This window comes from Erinaceus europaeus, chromosome 13, assembly GCF_950295315.1.
Source record: "Erinaceus europaeus chromosome 13, mEriEur2.1, whole genome shotgun sequence".
In the NCBI taxonomy this organism is placed as follows: domain Eukaryota; kingdom Metazoa; phylum Chordata; class Mammalia; order Eulipotyphla; family Erinaceidae; genus Erinaceus; species Erinaceus europaeus.
Window position 1 is genome coordinate 49,845,425 of NC_080174.1, and position 23,005 is coordinate 49,868,429.

Genomic DNA, 23,005 nt, shown 5'->3' on the forward strand with positions numbered 1-23,005 from the left:
CCCCCTGCCCTCCCACAAGCATGGAGTCCTCACCTGGGCAGGGGTGGGGGGCCGGGCGGGGGAGCCAGTGCCGAGCTCAGGCTGCACAGTAGCGACGGTGGCCGTGGGCGTGAAGATGAGCTGAGGGGACAAAGGAACAGTGCCGCCTAGGCTCCTAGCTACCTGCACCAGGTTACCTGGCTGGGCCTGGAATCACAGGAAACGAGGTGCCTTTTACCTGCCCAATGTGGGCTCAGCCACAGGACAGAATGGTTTAGCCATGGGGCAGATATGGGAAAGTAAGGAGTCCAGAAAGAGAAGGAGTTCAAGGGCATCCCCTGGAAATCTTAGGGGTATCTTGCGGTATATTGTCCTAGACTGGGCAGTGGAGGGGGAAGCGGGGGTGAAGGAGTCATTCTAGAGCTGTCCCCTTTGGAGTTCACTTCAGAAGTCTCTATGAGGAGCTCAACAGGGAGGAAACCAATGTCCCTCGGACACCCTGAAGTCACTCTTTCCACAGTGTGTCAGGAAGCAGGGGCCCTAAGCTGAGGAAGACTTTCTAGGATATTTTCTAGAAATATTAACGCCTGACCCTAGGGTTAGGTTACAGCAGGACTCTCCTCCAGAAGGGATCAAATTAGATGTCTTCTCTTGGTAATTTTCTAGTCAGATGGGGGGTGGGGTGGGTGGGAAGAGGAGACAGTGCTAGGAGAATGTCAAGAGCTAAGCTTATATCTGCATCTTCGCCCATGGTGCAAGTCACATGATGGTCCCTGTGTGACAGACACCTGACCTCTGCAAGCCTAGCCTACTGTCACAGTGAATGTGCTGGTGTCTGATTGTGTAGCTTTCCCCAGGACCTGGAAGCACCCATAATTGCTCCTCTGATCTGAATGCCCTGCTTCTTGGAGGGAGGCACACAGGCATTAGGACTCTAGTTGGAGAAGCTGAGTAGGACAAGGGAATGAGAAACCAAGGTAGGTTTGGGTGGTGTCATGATGAAGTTGTCCAGTTCCCTAGAGATGTAGGCATCTGCTCTAGACTGTGGGTCTGAGAGGCTGTTCCCTTGGGAGGCAACTGCATCTCAAACAACAAATTCAAGAGTCAGGAACAGACTGCATACCAAGGCTAGAAAAGCTCCAAGTGCCAAGTTCTGGTCACAGGAGCAAAGAGAGGGGTGGGACTGAATTGTCTTCAGGAGAGTACGTCAAAGAGAAATCTTCATATGAGCTCTAGCTCACAGGGATCTGAGTCCACATAGAGCTATGTGTTATAATCGCCTAGGGAGTATGCTGCTATTTCCTCCAGGAAATCCTTCTAAATCTTGTAAGTACAGGTTCCTAAGGATCTTTGCACTCTTTAGGGAAAAGTTTAAAGAACTTCTAGGTATATGTCTCCAGTGGTGATATTATCCTGAGCACACTGGGCCAAATTAAACTTACTGATGGTCTGATTATCTGATGTGATAGGGTGAACATGGTGACTCAGCTAGGATGGCAGTGGAGGCAGCAGCATGTCCTGAGGCTGGTTGTCATCTTTACCACCTGGGCCAAATAAACCTTTTATTCTAACAGCTAATGAAGGTCACTCCCTGCAAAGACCATCACAGTGGGGTAAGACCCTATTTCTGTAGAGTAGATAGATGGCTATGTAATTTATCTTTGTGCAAAGACCATCTGGGCATGGACTTCTGTGTATTCTAATGAATTCTGGAGAGTAATTTCTGATAAGAAGATAACTGGGAAGGAAAGCAGGAATTATGGGTAGCTTTTTCTATTTCAGCTGGGCATCCCATCCACCCTGAGTCATTGAGCTAGAGTTCCAAAGAGATGTCCACAAGAGAAAACTATGGTCATTCATCTGGTCTGTCTGTTATTGGTAGCCCACTCAGTGTTCTGGGCCCCACACTCCTTCTTTACCTACCCCTCTTGTATTTTGCCCTGTCCCCCTAGAGCTTCTTCACTCCCCTTCTCTACGCCCCGATCTTTCTTATTTATTTATTAATTACCAGAGCAATGCTCAGCTCTGGCTTATGATGTTGCTGGGGATTGAACCTGAGACCTCAGAGCCTCAGGCATGAAAGCCTTTTTGTAGAGCCACTATGCTGTCTCTCCAGCCCTCTAACCCCCTCTACTCCTCTAATCTCCCAGCCATTAGTTCTCTGTCTCTGTTCTCCAAGCCCACCTGAGCCACCATCCTGGCTGTGTACTCACCATCTGCGCCCTTAGATACATTTGAGCTTGACTTGCAGTCAGGGCTGGGGAAGATGTGTTGCCCAAGAGCACAGCCTGCTGGGCGATGCCTGAGGCTGTTGCTGAGTTGACACTCTGAGCCCGGTTGATGAGCTGAGCTGCTGCTGGGGAGGCTGCCAGATTGATCTGTTGAGAGAGACATGGATAGTAGGAAACTGGAGGCTCAGTGATGACACTAAAAATCCATGCTCCTGGCAGTCATTTTTTTCTATTTTATTAGATAGGACAGAGATATTGAGAGAGAAGGCGGATATGGGGGTGGGGAGAATAGACTTGCAAACCTGCTTCCCTGCTTGTGAAGCATCCTCCCTGCTGGTGGGGAGCTGGGGGCTTGAACCCAGATCCTTGCATGGGTCCTTGTGCTTAGTATTATGTGTGCTTAACTGGGTACACCACTGCCTGGCCCCTGAAACAGGAGGTTCTGTGGGCTATCTCTGGGCCTTCTTCATCCAATTTTCTCTCCCCCTCTCTGTTCCTTAGCGAACCTAGAATTCTTTACCATTATCTCTGTTCCCTGGGCCTTAGAGTAGTCCCTGGAACTGACCTATCACTGGCCTACAGAGCTGCAGAGGAGCAGCCAATGAGCATAAAGTTGGTCTGTAAACAGAAAGCTGATGTGCGAATGATGGCAGGGAATTATTAAAGTAAGGATCAGAAAGAGACATGCACAATTTTTTTTTTTTTTTTGGTAAGAGTAATAGATTCCAACCATGATTCTATACCACTCAAAGCTCATGAGCAGTTTGGCCAGTGAAGGAGCAGATCCAGAGCTGTGGGCTCTCCCAGCTGCTCATCCATCCTACTCACCGACGATGACTGGGCTGGGGCCTGTGCAGAAACATTGCTGCTTGAAGTGCTCCCTTGTCTGTTGGCCACCAGGCTTGCCTAGAGAAAAGTGATTTGTATCATAAGAGTCCCAGATCTGTCTCCATAACTCTCTACTCATCCCTAAGGAATCTCTGTAATTCAATAGCAAGGAATCAACCACCTTATCTGTGTAACTTCAAGCTTATGCTTTAGTTCCCTCTTTTCCAAAGTGGGAATGAAATAAGGCAAAACATTTATATTTATAGTTTTTTCCTGCTATCTGAAAGCAGAATGCTCCTACATGGTAGGATCTGGTAGGTTTGCTTTTGGGTTTGGGAACACTTATCATCATTAAGTTACGTGGGAAATTGAGCATTGCTAGGCTCAAGAAATAATCTACCAAAGCGTACAAAATCGGAACATTCTGCCTTCAGATAGCATGGGAAGCCTGTAAGCCCTCACACTATTAGCTATGATTATGACCAGTGTTTCCAGCTTTACCATATTCCACTCCTGAGCTCCACGAACTGTGTCTATCCTTGGGTGAGCTTCTTCTAGTCCTTCTGTGTCAGCTTCACTGTTACTTTGGCAGATATGTCTCTTCCCCAACCACCCAAGCTAAGGCATTCCTCTTTGTTGTGCAGTCATACAGAGACCTGCTCTTCTTTTTCATAGTGCTTATCACAACTTGGGTATTTAGATGTCCAGTTTCCTGGTTTTTTTTTTTTTTTTTTTTTGCCTTCTGTTTACTTGTTTCAAGAATCTCCAATAAGACAGGGTCTACAGTGTACTTAGCAGCTGGGGTACACTTTGGCACACATCTTATTGAATGAGTCTGTCTTTCTCAGCTACCAATAACACACAGACTAGCTGAATGACCATAGTCTTCTCTTGTGGACATCTCTTTGGAACTCTAGCTCCTTTCTTAACTGCACTGATTAGAAGAGACCCACCATTTCTTCCTTGAGTTAGATAGACTTTTCCAGTTGTTCTTCAAACCAGCTGTGTGACCTTGGGCAAAGTACTTAACCTTCCAGAGTCTCTTTCCTCATCTGTCAAAGGCATCCTATGTAAGCAGTTCCTGCTAGGATTCCAGAAAAGAACTCACAGGGAGCACCTATGCAATGCCTGCCTCTCACTCCACTTACTTCCACCACCACCACCACAGCCCAGTAGCACTGCTGCCGTTCTTACCTGCTGCACGGCTGCCAGGCTCTGTAGCTGGGCGCTGCTGAGGTGCTGCTGCTGCAGTGCTGCCGTCTGCAGCATGAGGTGCTGCTGCTGTGCGGCGTACATCTGCTGCAGGTACTGAGCCGCGGTGCTGGGCTGCCTGTGCAGGGCCTGCTGGATCACCTGAGAAGGGCGGGGCGAGGTGCTGCCACATGCCGGACAGCCTGCCTGCAATATGCTTTGCCAACTTCCCCCTTTCCCAACAGCTAAGAGGACAGCAGGTTCTGCGACCACTGTTGTCACTAATCACCACTCCCCAATGACGTAGGGAAGACAACGGTTTGCAAAGGGCCATACAACTCTATGCCTTGTCTATCTTATGTCTCTCATCAGCTCCTGTGTTCTACTGCATCTCTGCAAGACAGTCTACCCTGTGTCAGCTGTCCCTGAGAGAGGACACTGTGAGGAGGGTCTGTGAGGATGGAGTGGTTTAAACTTCCACTGAAACCATATCCCAGGCAGGGATTCGGTGACACTCTCTTCCTCTGCGACTCTGCAGTCTCAGATGAGGGTGACTAGAACAAGGAAGAAATAATGGCAGAGGGAACTAAAGTTTGGCAAGGCAGAGAGAAGAAAAGTAGTGGGAAGGAAGGCAAGTTCAAAGTAGGTCTCTGCTCCAGCTTTGCAATACATCCAGCCAAATGAAAACTTATCTGAAGGGAAAAATAGCCTGACTGAGACCTCAGGCAGACTTGGCACTGTTTCTCATGTTCTGTTCCTGCTTGCCTAGAAAGTTCTACTAGTGCACAGAAGATCCCCTTGCCTTTCAGAACAGACTAATGCCATGGGGATTTCTCTTTGGCTTCTCCTCTCTCATTCTCTTCTGCCACCTCTTTTGAACCACCATCCATTCCTTGGTCTCAATGCTTTTCTCTCTTCTCATGGGATTGACTGAAGCATAGTTTCTTAGAAATGATAAAAGGCTGCTTTTTTATTTCCATCACAGAATTCACTTGGTCCCTCAGTGGTTCCTTCCACCCTAGGAACAAAGAAAATCAAATGCTTTTCACCAGTTCTCAGATTCTATGTCTTCTCCTGAGTGCCAGAGATATTTCTCCTCTCTTAGGTGGCCACTCTTCCTTCCACCTCCTTTTTCTTGATGTCCAGTACAAGCCCAGGTCAAGCTTTGTCCCACACCCCACCTGGAATTCCTGGTCACTAGGATGTTCCAGATCCTAGACCCTGGCTTTAACTCTTTGTCCCCCAACAAGCCTCCAGCTTGGCTCTCTCCAGCTCACCGTGGTTTCCAGGGCTCGTGGCTCAAGACAAAATAACCTTAGACACGGGGTTCTGTGCAAACAGGCTGACAGCACCAATTCTCTATGTGTCCTGAGGTCTCCCCCTATACCCACCACCGGTTATTCCCAGCTCTTCTGCAGGCTTCCTTCAGTATGCCCTTCCCTTGGAGTGTTCTAGCTCACCTGAACTCAGGTCTCTTTAGTCTTGTTCTTAGTTCTTTAGTTGAACTCACCACTCTCATTTTTTGCTTTGTTTTTGCATTGTCAGCACCTCATACATGGGCAAAATTCTGGCAGGGTTTCTCATTCAAAGACAAACAGAGGTAAAGAAGACACTAAAGCACTCCCCACATCATGCCAGGGTTCAAACCTGAACCGTCTGCATGGCAAGGGAGACACCTTACACACAGAGCTCTTTCTTTAGCTCTCCTTCATCACCTTGAGCTCCCAGAAGTATCTCTCAGTAGTCCAGACAGCAGGAACTGAGACACTATGACACTTTCTCACAAAGAGTGGGGGTCGGGTGGTGGTGGTGCACCTGGTTAAATGCACACATTACAGCGCTCAAGGACCCCGGTTCAAATCTCAGTCCCCACCTGCAAGGGGAAAGCTTCATGAGCACTGAAGTGGTGTGACAGCTGTCTCTCTGTTTCTGTCCCTTTCTATCTTCCCCATTCCCTCTTGACTTCTCTCTGTCTCTTTGCAATGATTTTAAAAAAGATGTCAAAGTGTGGAAATAGGAGGAGTCCCTGAAGACTGTTTGGGTACAGAAAAAACCTGGAGTCATTCCATTTTCCAGAGCTGAACCTCCCAAATCCTTTTGCCTAAAGTTATGAAGGGAGGGCACATCCTGAAATCAGATGCTAGAAACTAGAGCTAACTAGGCCCTGGGCAAGAGGCTGGGCATGACATAAGAAGAAAGATAAGCAGGAAAGAAAAATTCCACAGTACCTGCTAGTACCTTCTGTGACTAGATTTTCCAGGCCCTCTTTCTACCTACTGTGGCTTCTTCTCTAGTCCTTAATCTGGGCCTGGGGCCAAAGCAGAATGAGGTCACTTGTCTGGTACATTCACAGTGTACTAGCAAAGTGACTTACCACACATACTTTCTGGCTACAGCTTCTCTTTTTATGCCTATTTTATTTGGGACCTTCAAGCAGACACTGCAGTGATTACGTGATTAAGAACACAGGCTTAGGGGAACAATTGGCTTGGCTTTTTTTTTTTTTTTTTTTTGTCTTTACCTAAATGACCTTAGATAAACTACTGCCTTTTTTGAGCTTCAGTTTTCTAACTTATAGAATCATGCCTAATAATAACTATTCTTACAGCAGCAGGAGAAGCTAGATATGTGTGCAGTGCAGTGCACGTTAGCAGGTGGCAGTGCACGGTCATGACTGTACTCTGGAGCCCTGTGTCATCCATCACCTGAAGACCTCATGGGTGACATTTTGCAAAACACTGCCTTAGGGAAGAGGCCAAGAAGCTGCAAAGACAAAAGGCTGCTTGGGGGTTCTTTTTTTTTTTTTTTTTTTTTGGTACCTTGTCTTTAAGAAACCTAGACTTGTCAGAAGAGAATGGCCATTTAGATAGTGTCTAGATTATGGCTGAGAAGCTCACATTTTTTCCTCTCCTGTTTGTTCTTTTTGTTTGCCCCACACACATACCTTCCCAAAACAGCCCTCTGGGATCTGAATCACCAGGTAAGAAGGGAACCTTCCTGCCCTGCTGTACACCCCTACTGTTTCCACACCTTCTTGACTGGCCCCATCGAGCATCACCTCTCCTCTGAGCGCAAGTATCCATCCACTAACACACTCGCATTACACCCACTCCAGATCCACATCTGGCTACTCCACCTCACCATGCCAACATGTCTCCCCAGTTAGTCCTGAAGGTAGTTAAGGAAAATGATTTCTAGGTCAGTTGGAATCTTACCTGCACGGTCTGCCGGTCAGGAATGCCACTGTAGACAGAAATCTGGGGCCCCGTGGAGCGGCCACTTCCACCACTGCTGCTGTTGGTGCAGCCACTGCTGCTACTGACCCCACTGGTACTGTTAGAAACACTGGCACCACTCGATGTATGGGGGATTGGCAGCTCATTCTCCATGGCCTATAGGTTGGCTCAGGCAGGGCACCCAGATGGCAGGAGAGCAAGCAGATGCTGGGAGAGAAGAGGTAGGAGAGAATCAGGAAACAAGTGCTTTTTAGAGAAACACACACACACACACACACACACACACACACATAACAGCTTTCCATCAGCCTGTGCCGGGACCACATCTGATATGAGACCCCGAGACATACCTGCCAACAGGTATGGGAAAAGGTAAGACTTGGTTCACTCGGCAAGATTTGAAATCAAGTTTGCCTGGTTATAAAGTCTCTGGTCTGTTCATTTTACTCATTTTGTTTTGTTGTTAGAAAAGCCAGAAATGTTTGAAGTGTGTTTGGAGTCTCTATTTTCTTTATGAATTACTGACTACTCTGTCATCTAATGTTGAGAAGGGGGACTACATTGAGAAATGTGGTTAAAATTGCAGATTGTAGAATCAGAAAGACTTGGATTTGAGTGCTGGATCTGCCACTTATTACCTGGGGAATCTTGGCAGGTCACACATCTCTAACCTGTTGTCTCAACCTATTAGATGTAAAAGTATCAGCATGTGGATTGTTGGCAGGATAAATAAGATGATACAAAGTGTTTAGTGAGTATCAATTGTACACCTACTGTCACATAAACATTGGCTGTTGTGGTTATTAAAACTGTCCCCAGTCTGGCTGTCATTGTCCTGTTCCAATACATCAATTATTTTCCAGGATGAAACAAATTTTTGGAACCTCCTATCTTGGTCATTCAGGGGCACTAGAAATTCCTTCAAGGGCCATCTTATAATTCAGAACTGGAAGTCAGACATAACTAAAAATCAGTGTGTCTGAGAGTAGACAAGGGATGAGGAGGAAAGAATGCATGGTGGGAGAGCAAAACCCAAGGTGCTGTCACATTGTTCCTAAAATTTTCATTTGTACATATGAGCTTTTCCTTCTACCCACTTCCTACATCTGAAAACAACCTTTTGTTATCTAAGTTTTACTGCAGACATGTGATTTTTCTATTGGTATTTCAAACCAACTTAATAAATGAAGAAAATGTGATTTTAAAGCTAATGAGGACAAAGAACTGAAACAGATGAGAGATCTAAAATAGCTATTAATGTCCTGTTACCATCTTCCCGATGGGGCTCAGTTTGGGGACTGTCAATATTCTCAAGGCTGGGGCAGTTTCACACTGAGGTGAAAAACTGTAGCCAAAGACTAGAAACAGGGATGAATGAGGTCCAGAAATCTGGGCTGCTCCTATTTGGCACTCTTCAAGTTGAAGTCCAGAGAACTAAGGCTTCAAATGCAGTATAACAGCCTACAAACAGCACTGATGACCTTGTCCTTAACCAGAGATCTCCCTTAATGTCTCTATGTCTGCTCTTACTGCCACAGGGCAAGGTATTGTCTATGAACTCCCTTTGTCTTGAACTGCACTCAATTTTGGACCTCATTAAGGATGTTTTTTATGACAAAAATGATGTAGGAATCAACGAGACATAAGAACTAAGAAATATTTTCTATGTTCTGCCCTACTTAACATCTCTTTATCTCATGTCCTAGGAAGGTAAGGGTGGGATGGATAGAAAGTGTAGGAGGCGGGAGTTGGGCGGTAGCGGGTTAAGTGCAGGTGGCGCAAAGCACAAGGACCGGTGTAAGGATCCTGGTTCGAGCCCCCAGCTTCCCACCTGTAGGGGAGTCACTTCACAGGTGGTGAAATAGGTCTGCAGGTGTCTCTCTCTCCTCCTCTCTGTCTTCTTCTCCTCTCTCCATTTCTCTCTGTCCTATCCAACAACAATGACATCAATAATAACTACAACAATAACACAACAAGGGCAACAAAAGGGGATAAATAAATAAATATTAAAAAAATAAAAGAAGAAAGTGTAGGAGGCATACCTCATGATCTTGTAGAAGGTGACAAACTAGAAATGAGGTTCAATTAATAGAGCAAATAGAATCCAGATTTGGAAGCACTAAGTTCTAAGTTCAATCCTCAGCAACACATAAGTCAGAGTGATACTCTGTTAACAAATATGTATATCTTTTTAAAAATGTAAGGCTCCCAATCAATACAAACATAAATGTATAGAATATCCCATAGAGGGGGCTGGGTGGTGGTGCACCAGGTTAAACATACATAGTACAAAGCATAAGGACCTGTACAAGGACCCTGGTACAAGCCCCCGGCTCCCCACCTGCAGGGGGATCACTTCACAAGCAGTGAAGCAGGTCTGCGGTGTCTGTCTCTCTCTCCCCCTCTCTGTCTTCCCCTCCCTTCACAATTTCTCTCTGTCCTATCCAAAAAATTGGGGGGGGGGGAATGCCCACAAGAACAGTGGATTTGTAGTGTGGGCACCTGGAGGCACAAAAAGAAAGAAAGAAAAAAAACCCATAGAATTCCTAGGTCTTCTCTTAAATGCCTGGCCTCTTTTTCTCAAAGTGTTTACCAGAATTGGGTTTCAGTTCTTGCTTTTCATTCCATCATAGTCTCAGCTGGGGGCTGGATGGTGGCACACTAAGTAGAGTGCACACAATACCACTAGCAAGGACCTGGGTTCAAGCCCTTGGTCCCCACCTGCAGGGAGAAGTTTCATGAGCATCGAGGCAGTGCTGTAGGTTTCTCTCTCCCTCATTATATTCCCCTTCCCTCTCAACTTCTCTCTGCTTCTATCCAATAAATAAAGAAGTAAAAATATTTTTTTAAAAAGAAAAATCAGGGGAGTCTGGCGGTGGCGCAGTGGGTTAAGCACACGTGGCGCAAAGCGCAGGGACCGGCTGTAAGGATCCCGGTTCGAGCCCCCGGCTCCCCACCTGCAGGGGAGTCGCTTCACGGGCGGTGAAGCAGGTCTGCAGGTGTCTGTCTTTCTCTCCCTCTCTGTCTTCCCCTCCTCTCTCCATTTCTCTCTGTCCTATCCAACAACAAAACAACATCAACAATGGCAATAATAACCGCAACGAGGCTGCAACAACTAGGGCAACAAAAAGGGGGAAAATGGCCTCCAGGAGCGGTGGATTCATGGTGCAGGCACCGAGCCCAGCAATAACCCTGGAGGAAAAAAAAAAGAAAGAAAAATCAGGGGTCATATGGTAGTGCAGCGGGTTAAGTGCAGGTGGCGCAAAGTGCAAGGACTGGTGTAAGGATCCCAGTTTGAACCCCCGGCTCCCCACCTGCAGGGGAGTCGCTTCACAAGTGGAGAAGCAGGTCTGCAGGTGTCTATCTTTCTCTCCCCCTCTGTCTTCCCCTCCTCTCTCCATTTCTCTCTGTCCTATCCAACAACGAATGACATCAACAATAACAACAATAATAATCACAACAAGGCTACAACAACAAGGGCAACAACAACAACAAAGAGACAAAAATCTCAGCTGAAGTAATCATAAACATAGAAAAGTCAGATAGGGAAATAGGGCACCAGTCATAGCAACTTAAGGATCCTAGGTGCTAAAGCCTCACTTCTATTTTTTCCCTTAGCAGTAAGGACAGATTTTATATACAGTGTGCACAGTCTCTGTTAAAAACAAATAAATAAGGGAGTTGGGCGGTAGTGCAGTGGGTTAAGCGCAGGTGGCGCAAAGCGCAAGGATGGGCATAAAGATCCTGGTTCGACCCCCCGGCTCCCCACCTGCAGGGGAGTCACATCACAGGCGGTGAAGCAGGTCTGCAGGTGTCTATCTTTCTCTCCCCCTCTCTGTCTTCCCCTCCTCTCTCCATTTCTCTCTGTCCTATCCAACAATGACGGCATCAATATCAACAACAATAATAATTGCAACAATAAAACAAGGGCAACAAAAGGGAATAAATAAATAAATATAAAAATAAATAAAAGAAATTTTAACATGAGTATGACATCCCTTTACAGGAAAATTGCAGTCTGATGGTAATGCTCCTTTTGGGGGCAACACAGGTACATCAGTGCTGTCCCCAGCAACATGGTGATATCTACATAATATATTTCCTGAGCTCTTTTGCTTGCCTGTCACTTTCCTTCCTGTCTTCATTATCCCATTCCTCAGTTTTACCCACAACCTCCTTTGCCATTTTCTGCTTGGATCATTTCGGCACCCTCAACCCCAGCTTTCTTATTCCTGTTCCTACACTTTTGGCCCTCGCCTCTCACCCCTGGGCACATATTTGCTTGCTCTTTTCTTTCTTCTTTCTCTCCCTCCTTCTTCCTTTTCTTTTGGTGCTCTAACTTTATTTCACGTGACCATTTGACTCAGAAAAGGAAAAAAAGCATGGCTATATTTTGTATGCTTTGTGGTCAGTCTCACTCAGAAAGAAAAGTGCTACAGTAAGAGCTCCCCTCTATTTACCTGCCCTCCCTTTCACCATGGATCTACAGCTGGCTTGCTTGTGCTGCCCGTCCTCCTGTGAGTTCACACTCCACTTTGCCTTTGATCTTCTCCTTGACACTCTTGAAGGAGTGCTTCCCTCTCCCTCCTCTTCTTCTCCACCCCCACCTGTCTAGGTTTACTCTACTGGGTCTGTCTCCCTGTACTGTCTCCAGCTCCCCAGACTCACCAATGACTAAGCTTCACACTACATCTGACTCACTGTGTGTCTCTTTCCCTATCTGGAACATATGACGTCTTACTCTTCTCACTGTGTCTTCCCCACAGGCATATCAAAGCACATTCTCTCTCGTTCACCGTCCCCCTGGTTTTCCAGATAGCGCATGCCCTCCCCCCAGCTGCACTCTGTTCTAGCTCATGATTTTGATAACTACGGCTGTTGCTCAAGTGCACATTTCCACTTTGGCTCTCAATGTCTCATGAAAATTACAGAGGAGGAAAGCACAGGATCTGCTTCGATTAAGGAACATTTCAGAGGCGAAGTAGCATTCAAGCCACTCAAGCCCACACTCTCTTTGCTTCCATTGTACAAAGCTAGCTGTCCAACTTCCACTCTTTATCAACTATCCTAGAACTTTTTGTAACCAACAAGTTCCAAGTCCCACCATAATCGGATTATATATTGAATATCTACCATATGTAAGGTATTCTTCTTAAGTATCAGGAATAAAAAAGAGGTAGAAGACATGAAACCTCCTTTGAAGGCTCTTTTTTTAAAATTTATTTTTTTAAACCAGAGGCACCGCTCAGCTCTGGCTTATGGCGGTGCAGGGAATTGAACCTGGGACTTTGGAGCCTCAGCCCTGAGAGTCTCTTTGCATAACCATTACTCTCCTCCCCTCCATCCTACTTCTTATCTGAAAGCTGTTTAATTTTTTTACCTCAGGACTGGGGAGACAGCATAATGGTTATGTAAACATCTTTTAGGCCTGAGGCTCTGAGCTCCCACGTGCAATCCCCAGCACCACCATAAACCCCAGTTGAGCAGTGCTCTGGTGGTGGTGGTGGGGGGGGCGCTACCTCATTGCAGATTCTTCCTAACAACCTCAAGACGTCAGTACCTTCTATCAGTGTTGTTTATACTAGTAATAGGGATTATTTGTTGACTACCTACCATGTGTCCAGCAATACTAGATGCTCTCTATGTACTCATCACTCTCTGTAAGGGTAGATGCTATCATTCCAGAGTTGTCAATGAGAAGTCTATCTAAATAACTTATCTAAGGCCATCACAGAACTCGGTCAAAGTCAGAACTTTCCTCCCAATGCATCCCCTGAGACTTCATGCATAATGAGACACTATTTCATGCACAGTGAGACATTATTTCCATAAGACTGAGCAAAAGTCTGTATCAGAGCATACCAGATTTTTCAGAAAGTGGAAAGAAACTGAGATAACTAAATTTAATCCCCTAATTATTAGTAATTTAAAAAAATATTTATTTATTTATTTATTTTCCCCTTTTGTTGCCCTTGTTTTTTATGGTTGTTGTAGTAGTGATTTTTTTAAAAATTTTTTTTATATTTATTTATTTATTCCCTTTTGTTGCCCTTGTTGTTTTATTGTTGTAGTTATTATTGTTGTTGTCGTTGGATAGGACAGAGAGAAATGGAGAGAGGAGGGGAAGACAGAGAGGAGGAGAGAAAGATAGACACCTGCAGACCTGCTTCACCGCCTGTGATGTGACTCCCCTGCAGGTGGGGAGCTGGGGGGTCGAACCAGGATCTTTAGGCTGGTCCTTGTGCTTTGCGCCACCTGCGCTTAACCCGCTGCGCTACAGCCCGACTCCTTTTTTTTTTTTTTTAATGTAGTAACTGGGCTTCACACATTTCTGATAGCACTATTTTGCGTCCTTCTCTGAGACTACTTCCTCTTTCTATTTTAGAGATGGGGAGAGACAGAGAAAGAGGGAGTAAGATACCACAGCACCATTCTATGGAGCTTCCATGTGGTAGTAGGACTCCAACCCAGGACACCCCCTATCACCTGGCTCCTCCCTTAATTATGCTTACTATGTACTTTATACTTATAATATTTCTATATATGTAACATACATGTTAAAGATGATATTCAGTGTTCCTGCCAATTAGTTTTAGAAATTAAACATTACTATAATCTCTCCTGTTTCTCCTATGTCAAACTGAGACCCATGGGGGAGAGGTGACTCATTTAAGGAGCTATGGCTCTTTTGTCTTTTTTCCAGGAACACGGGTATAAAAGGTAACTCCAGAAAATCTACTGGACTCAGGGGTTGGGGATTTAGTCACCTTGGAGGTAGGAGTTTGTCTTAAAGAGAAATTAGAAGCTAGGGTCCTGCTACATGCCATTCTCTCATTGGTCTCCAAGTGGAAGGGATATTGAGATAGAAAGAAATTACTTAGGGGGTGGGAGAGACAGCATAATGGCTATGCAAAATGACTTTTATGACTGAGGCTTGGAAGTCCCAGGTTCAATCACCTGTACCACCATAAACCAGATCTGAGCAGTGCTCTGGGCTCTCTCTTTGTATCTCTCTCTCTCTCATTAAAATAAAATTAGAAGCATTTTAAAAAATATTTATTTATTTATTCCTTTTTGTCATTTTTGTTGTTTTTCCTTTTTTAACTTTTTAAAATATTTATTTTCCCTTTTGTTGCCTTTATAGTTTTATTGTTGTAGTTATTATTGTTGTAATTATTATTGTTGTTGTTATTGATGTCGTCGTTGTTGGATAGGACAGAGAGAAATGGAGAGAGGAGGGGAAGACAGAGAGGGGGAGAAAAAGATTGAGACTTGTGAAGCGACTCCCCTGCAGGTGGGAAGCCGGGGGCTCAAACCATGATCCTTACACCGGTCCTTGTCCTTTATGCCACCTGCGCTTAACCCACTGCGCTACCGCTCAACTCCCAGAAGTATTTTTTTAAAGAAATAATTAGGAAGTATAGAACAACATAGTGGCTCCCAAGACTTTTTCTACTACTGTTACTCTCTTTGAGCCCAAGCCTACTTTTCAGTACCAATCTACTCCCACTTCCTTCTGCTTCAGAGCTGTGTGGGAAGTACAGGCAGTCTCAGCCAGGGTTCCTGTATTATATACGGACTCTCATTATGCCTTGAACCCTGGGGCCTCTCATTAGAAAATCGGAACACTTACATTTTCATGGTATCTAGGCTTTAAGCATTTTACAGACACCCTATTCAATTTCTTTTTAATGCCTACTCTTATTCCTTCTTCTAACTAGTTCCTTATTTCTTCCCCAAGGCCACCCATCCCTGTCAGCTCCCACTATGAACCACAGCCAAATCTGATTAATGGCTAACATCCAGAACTGGAAGTCTGTTTTTCTCTAAGTTCCAACTGACTGTGTGGTTTTGTCTGAGTTCAAGCTCTAAAGGCTGTGATTCCTACTTCAGTCAATTTCTCCTCCCAACCGCAAGGGACCACTTTGAAAGATGTGCTGACTGTAACCAACTTGGATAGTGATCTTATTACAGGTCCCTGTTGCCCAGAAGGCCCAAGACCAGCAGCTGGAGAAATGTTGATGGTTCTGCTCTCCTAGGAGCCACCAAGTCTAGGGAACACTAGGCCTTTGTCCCCAGGGTTGGGGAAATCCATTTGCTGCGGATTTCAGCTGTGACAGAGGTTACAGGGAAGTGGAGGGTAAAGACAGTAAAAACAGAGCTCTCTAACTAAATTGAGCCTAAACCCCTGGGGTAAATTGGGGTGGGTTTTTTCCTACTGGAATCAGAGACTGACAGGAAATGAGAGGTCTAGTCTGCCTCACAAAGACTGCTTGGTATTATCATTCCAGTAGTGATTTGTGCTTGGAGAGTTTGAACAGGCTGGGTGATGATGGTGGTCCTCTGTTATGGCTTTGCCTCTGCTCTTCTCTGTGTGAGGTGTAATTCAATAATAGCCAAGCAGTCAATCTCTTTACCCTTAGGGATGGAGAGGAGACCTCCTTACACCTCTGAGTTGCTGCATTGCCCAAAGTATCCTGAATTCTACCAGTCTAAGTATGCCTCCAGCAGCTGTCTGAGGCTCCTAATAGATAGGCTGGAAGCAGTCCAAATGGATTCTGTTCAAAACTCCTCAAAAAGTTCCCTCTCTCCCCAATTCTCTGCATGCCGCCTCCTTTAGTGCCTCTGGAAATATAAGTAAATAAACAGAGGCACAAAAGAAACAAAGAACGGCAAGTTACAGATAGTCCTAGCAATCAGAATAGAATGACTTTCTTGTGAAACAGAACCCCATACATTTAAATGAATAGGCCTTTCCTGAAACCTCACTGCTTTCTTCACAACTTTTAAAAGGCAAACTATACCAAACGTTCCTGTAATAAACCGGTGCTGCTTGGTTTAAGAAGAAGAAGTGGGGAGTGAAAGGCTTGATCTCTTTTTGGTAGGGAATGTATTTGGAGACTGGGGACCAATCTACCTAGACTCCATAGCCCTATGGCAGGAGTTGGCAAACCTCTTCTGTACAGAGCCAGGTAGCAAATATTTTAGGCTTTGCAAGTATGTAGTCTCTATCAAAGCTACCAGAAACAAGTCCTAAGTGGAGTGTGGCTGTGTTTCCCTAAAACATTAGCTACCAAACAATGTGGGAAGTTGGATGGGGCCTATGGACTGTAGCTTACAGGACCTTTGTTCTTCAGGAAACCCATTTTATCAGCCACATGTCTGACAGTGTACCTGGAACACACTGGTCAGTAGTATGAGGTTTGGAATTAGAATTTTAACAGGGGCTAGATTTTTGATGTCTGACTCCTGGGTGCAAATTCTAACTCTGTACTCTTGAGTAAGTTATGTCATCTTTTGGATCTCATTTTCTTCAGCAGTTTAGTAAGATCACACTTCCCTCAGGGGTTCAATGAATCAAATGAAATGTCTGTAATGCACTATTACTCAGAAAGCAGTAACCATGAGGATGTGAACCCAATTTGGGATTTAGAAAATAATTAACCATGTTAAATTCACAGCGAGTACCTCCTAAGTCTTTTTTTATCATTGATCACAGTCACACTCCATCTCTTTATAAAGAACTAGAGTCTGTTCTACCTTTGTTTCTTTTTAAAAGGGCAGTTTTTCCAAAAGGCTCCTTCAGAACATAAGATTTTAGAGAGTCAGCCTATATAGTAATTAAGAACATATTCTGCAGATCCAGACTCTCATGGCCTCAACTTCAGCCTAGTGTGAGGCTCCAAGTGGGTACAAAACCTCTCTAGGCTTCAGTTTCCTCAACAGTAAAACTGGGATGATAATAACTACCATTAGAATGTTGTTGTATTATTATAGATGAATTAATATACATAAAGCACTGAGACTGGGCCTGAAACCTCTTTTTTAATTTCTTCATTGGGGAATTAATGTTTTACATTCGACAGTAAATATAACAGTTTGTACATGCATAACATTTCCCAGTTTTCCATAAAACAATACAACTCCCAGTAGGTTCTCTGTCATCCTTCTTGGATCTGTATTCTCCCCCAACCACCCACCCACCCACCCCAGAGTCTTTTACTTGATGCAATATGCAAATGCCAGTTGAGGTTCTACTTGTGTTTGCTCTTCTGATCTTGTTTTTCAACTTCTGCCCGAGAGTGAGATCATCCCATATTCATCCTTCTGTTTCTGACTTATTTCACTTAACATGAATTTTTCAAGGTCCATCCAAGATCGGCTGAAAACAGTGAAGTCACCATTTTTTATAGCTGAGTAGTATTCCATTGTGTATATATACCACAACTTGCTCAGCCACTCATCTGCTGTTGGACACCTGGGTTACTTCCAGGTTTTGGCTATTACAAATTGTGCTACTAAGAACATATGTGCACACAGATCTTTTGGGATAGGTGTGTTAAGTTCCTTAGGCTATATCCCCAGGAGAGGAATTGCAGGCTCATAGGGTAGGTCCATTTCTAGCTTTCTGAGAGTTCTCCAGACTGTTCTCCACAGAGGGTGGACCAATTGACATTCCTACCAGCAGTGCAGGAGGGTTTCTTTGACCCCACAACCTCTCCAGCATTTGCTGCTGCTACCTTTTCTGATGTATGACATTCTCACAGAAGTGAAGTGGTATCTCATTGTTGTCTTTCTTTGCATTTCTCTTACAATGAAAGACTTGGAGCATTTTTTCATGTGTTTCTTGGCCTTTTGGATCTCTTTTGTGGTGAATATTCTGTCCATGTCCTCCCCCATTTTTGGATGGGGTTATTTGTTTTCTTGTTGTTGAGTTTGGCCAGCTCTTTATATATTTTGGTTATTAGCCTCTTATCTGATGTATGGCATGTAAAGATCTTCTCCCATTCTGTGAGGGGTCTCTTGGTTTGGGTAGTGGTTTCTTTTGCTGTGCAGAAGCTTTTTAATTTGATGTAGTCCCATAGGTGAAACTTTTTTTTAATTATCTTTATTTATTTATTGGACAGAGACAGCCAGAAATCGAGAAGGAAGCAGGTGATAGAAAGAAAGAGATACACCTGCAGGATTGCTTCACCACTCACAAAGCTTTCCCCCTGCAAGTGAGAAATCAGAAGCTTGAACCCAGGTCCTTAAGTGTTGTTACCAGGCACACCACCACCCAGTCCCCTAACTTGTTAAATATTTAGTAAATGTACCTGCTATTAATATTATCATAAGGGGACTGTTATTATTGTTGTTTTTGACATAATTAAAGATTCTTGAATTTAAAATCTAAGGCTTAAACAGGTATACTAGTCTGCTAGCTTCCCAGAGAAGAAATCTACACTGGAATCTGGGTCTCCTCACTATATTATGTCTCACTTTAAGACATTTATTTCCTAAGGCAAAATAGCTCACTTGAATAGTGTGCTACTTTGCCATGTGTTTGACCCAGGTTTAAGCCCAGCCCTTATCCTTATCCTTCCTTCAATTGAAGTTTCAGTGCTGTGGTCTCTTTCTTTCACTTTCTCCCTCTGATTCAATCTAAAAAAAAATCATTTCTTTAAGTTCTCTGCCATCACATACTACATGCACGACACCCTTCAACATCATTTCAAATAATGTATTATTGAGCTGAACTGTGTCCCTTCAAAAATGATTTGCTACAGTTCTAATCCTCAAATGTCAGAGTGTGATCTTATTTGGAAGCAGGGTCACTGAAGATGCAATTAGCTAAAAGGAGATTATTCTGGAGTAGGGTGGGCCCCTAATTCAATATGAGTAGTGTCCTTATAAAAGAATTCAATGTGAGGATATCTATCTATCTATCTATCTATCTATCTATCTATCTATCTATCTAAATAGACATATACAGGGAGAGGACAGCCCTGTGGAGATGGGGGCTAAAACTGGAGTTACACTTTAACAAGCATAATACCCGGAACTACCAGCAGTTAGGAAGATCAAGGAAGGGCTTCAGTGGGAGCATGGCCCTGCTGACATCTTGATTTCAGGCTTCCAGTTCACAGAACTGTGAGGCAATACATGTCTATTGTTTGAAATCACCTAGTTTGTGGCATAGACTATAAAAAAGTAGCCTGGGCTAGGGCAGAAGACTATTTCCAGAGAAAAAGATACCTTTATGTTCCTTGATACCTTCAAAGTTAGGAAACTCTGTGCTGACCTCAAAGTTGGGAAAAATCTCCTTCCCCCATCAGTTTTCCTTGTTTAGTCTCAGCAGAACTGTGCATTCCTGGAATTTGTACATAGAATCTCGGGAGTCAAGATCTCTATTAAAAATTCCTCCATACTAATTCTCCATGAAGCATATATAAACACATATGTATAAATACACACACACACATACACACACACACACACACACACACACACACATACATCATTACCAATTTTTAGAGCTTACCATCTTCTGCCACTCTACTCCAGCCTTGAACTGGCCTTGACCCTGGCACTGCTATATCCTGACAAACATAAGCAAGTCAGAACAGAGGCCATGGAAAACTACCAGACTTTTGAAATAATTGTTCAAGGGCATGTAATTTATCTATAAATTCATCTGCAGGCTTCTTTTCCCTTTTTCCTCTTTCTCTACCCCTCCCAACTGGCATATACCTTAGACATAATGTATCTGTATCCGTAGGTATCATTCAACTCTTTGTAGACATTGCAATTAAGGAGTTTATTTTTATGAATACTAGTGCTGAAACTGCCTAGGAGAAGCAGGATTATTGGGGTGATATATATATATATATATATATATATATATATTTTTTTTTTTTTTCCCCTAAAACCTCAGCATACTATCCCCACCAAGAGTTTGTTCTAAGAGTGCAGCCTTCCTTCTTCAAAGCTTCCCTCTGGAACCCTATGAGGACATTAGGGAATGCAGCTCTGATACATTACAAAGAGATGGATTTCTTGGGATAGAAATGGTCTCTCCAGTTAGAAGATATTTGTTCTGTATATGGATGTTCTTTTATTCAGTAAGAGACCAGTGGCCTTAGACCTGGTGCTGGCAAATGAAATTTCTTTCCCGTTACTTGAGTGCATACTCAGGGACAGGATCCTTATATTCATGGTCTCATTTATTCCTCACAACAACTCTATGACTCAGGGACTACTTCTTCCTTTTTCCCATAGGAAAACAGCTCATGAGTTCCAAGAACTCATCCAAAGCAATAAGCTAAAACAGCAGGTATAGGATACGAAACTAGGGCTACAAGTCCATGTGCAAGAGGCAGGATTACTCATGCTTGCTCTTGTCTAGACTTCTCTGGGTCAGTGAGCTCTTAAGAGTTAACTGGGCTCCTCTTGTCTTCTGTCTGATACACTGTCTCACCAGAGCTCTTTCAAGCTGGAGGGTGGGGTGGGTGTCATTCTACAGTAATCTTATCAACTACCCCCTCTCCCAGGGCCTACCATGTATCCCAGTAATCACACTTTTTTTTTTTAAATCGCTACCAGGATTATCACCGGGACTCAGTACCTCCATAACAAATCTACCACTTCTGAAAGCCATTTTCTTTCTTCTTCCTCGTTCTCCTCCTTTTAATTTGATAGGACAGGGATAAATTGAGAGAGAAGGAAAAGATAGGAAGGGAAAGAGAGAGATACCTGCAACACCGCTTCACCATTTGTGAAGCCTCCCCCCTGCAGGTAGGGAATGGGAACTTGAACTTGGGTACTTGCACATAGTAATATGTACACTCTACTGAGTGTACTCACCTGCCCCCCCCCACTTGAATGTTCATAAAATCATTTTTTTTTTACTGCTTAATTGATAAGTAATACAAAACAAAAACAATTGTCTGTCAGTCCTTTGGAGAAAAGGGATAAGGGACACCTACCTGCCTCTCCAAAATCCCTGTTACATGCCAGACCCAGTTTCAGAGAAGCAGCCCCACTGAAAAGAAAAAGAGGGAGCTCCTTATACAGAGAAAGTGTCTTCTTCCTCAGCCCCACTTGGCAGATCTCAGGAAGGTTAGAAAACTAGGAGGTTATTTAACTTCTATGGGCATCAGCTCCCTCACTTATAGATAATACTAGTGATACTAATTCTTAAGATTTTTCTCGGGGGCCAGGCAGTGATGTACCTGGTTGAGCTCAGGCAGTGATGTACCTGGTTGAGCACACATGGGTGTGAACCTCACTCACCCTTCCTGCAGGGGGAATGCTAAATGAGTGGTGAGGAAATATTGCAAGTGTCTCTCTCTCTATCTCCCTCTTCCTTATCAATTTTTTCTCTGTCCTATTAAAATTAAAAAAAGAAAAAAATAAAGAAAAAGTAAACAATGGCTGCCAGGAGTGGTAAATTTGTAGTGTTAGCACTGAGCCTCAGCAAGAACCCTAGTGGCCGGAAAAAAAAAATAAATGCAAGAAAACACACCTAACTTAGTATGTAGCACAGAATAGGCATTCTATAATCAAAATATTATCTAGTTAATTATCCTAGCATTTTAGAATAGTAATTACTGATGAGGAAACAGATTCTGAGCAGTAAAACAACTTGCCCAAGATCATAAAACTGTAAACAGCATATACCAAAATGGTTTGAATCTATGATTCATGTCCTGCTTTTAATATGGGTATGCCTTTAATGTGAAAAAGACATTGCAATTTTTGTGGTTTTAATAATTTACGATTATTGAACCATAGTCCATGATTAATTAAAAGCTTTTTCTCATAATTCAAAAATTCCCTTTCTCAAACCTTAGGAGTTTTCTTCCTGAGAATAAGAAAAGCAAGAAGAATAACCTGCTCACCTGAAGGTACAATGGGAAGAAGTGATATTCAGGATACTCTTAAGGCATGGTGTGCATGTGTGAGGAGGATGTTCATACATGTGCCCTCACACACACGTGTTGGGAAGGGAGCGGGAAACAGGAGACTAGAAGCTAGCTTCAGAGACTTCCATGACTAGATTAGCACCAATCTCACTCCCCCCCACACACACATACACACAAAACTTCAAGTTCTGTATAGCACAAGTTCTCAGTCCAGACAGCAAACATCCTTCTTAAGAGTTATTTTTCATGCAATGTTTGATTTATCAGTTATCAAGGCATCTGGATTAAGGTTATGTTACACTGTGCATAAGTATATAACTTGAGATCTTAGCTTCCTCTCTTCTGCCATCTTCTTTTTACCACTTAAGAGTCTCACAGCTTTGGCTTATTCCACAATTTATTCAAAGGACACAGTCATTCCTAAGAGGCTTCTTGCTCTGCTTTTACCCTAGCAACTTGTCATGACAGCTGCTTCATAGCTGTGGAATCACAGTGCAATTCCAGAGTCCCCCAGGTCCAGTTCTGAGGCCTCCTTTCCCCCACTTGTCCCAGATAATACCCTCTCATTGCTATTAATATTCCTCTCTAGCAGAAACATACTGCAAGTCTGTGGTGAGCCTGTGGTCTACTGCAACCACCAGCCTCTTGCTTCCTTTTGTATATGGAGTGTTTCACTTGATTCCATTTGCTTTTCCTCTCTTAGCATGCTTACTGCTTTTAGCTTCTTGGTTTCCAACCCATTTCTAACTGTTTGTGAAGAGCATATAAATGTATGTATGTCTTAGTCTTCCTCTCTTTCCAGTCAAGTATAATTTTACTCTACTTTTCTCATGGTGATGAAACTTGGGTAGCT

General features: G+C 43.8%; 1 protein-coding gene across 4 annotated transcripts in view; it reads right to left on the minus strand.

Moving 5' to 3' along the window:
- The window catches only part of PHC2 (polyhomeotic homolog 2), a 120,653-nt gene that overhangs the window by 50,014 nt on the left and 47,634 nt on the right, over positions 1-23,005 (minus strand). For 3 of the 4 annotated variants that reach the window (XM_060205835.1, XM_060205834.1, XM_060205836.1), the window contains exons 2-6: positions 7,445-7,672; positions 4,233-4,391; positions 3,039-3,116; positions 2,193-2,357; positions 34-186 (exon numbers count right to left, since the gene is read on the minus strand). In XM_060205835.1, the coding sequence (XP_060061818.1) occupies positions 34-186; positions 2,193-2,357; positions 3,039-3,116; positions 4,233-4,391; positions 7,445-7,618 (729 nt within the window). In that variant the 5' untranslated portion in view covers positions 7,619-7,672. The remainder of the gene's footprint in view (positions 1-33; positions 187-2,192; positions 2,358-3,038; positions 3,117-4,232; positions 4,392-7,444; positions 7,673-23,005) is intronic. The other variant, XM_007523237.3, reaches the window with a different exon arrangement.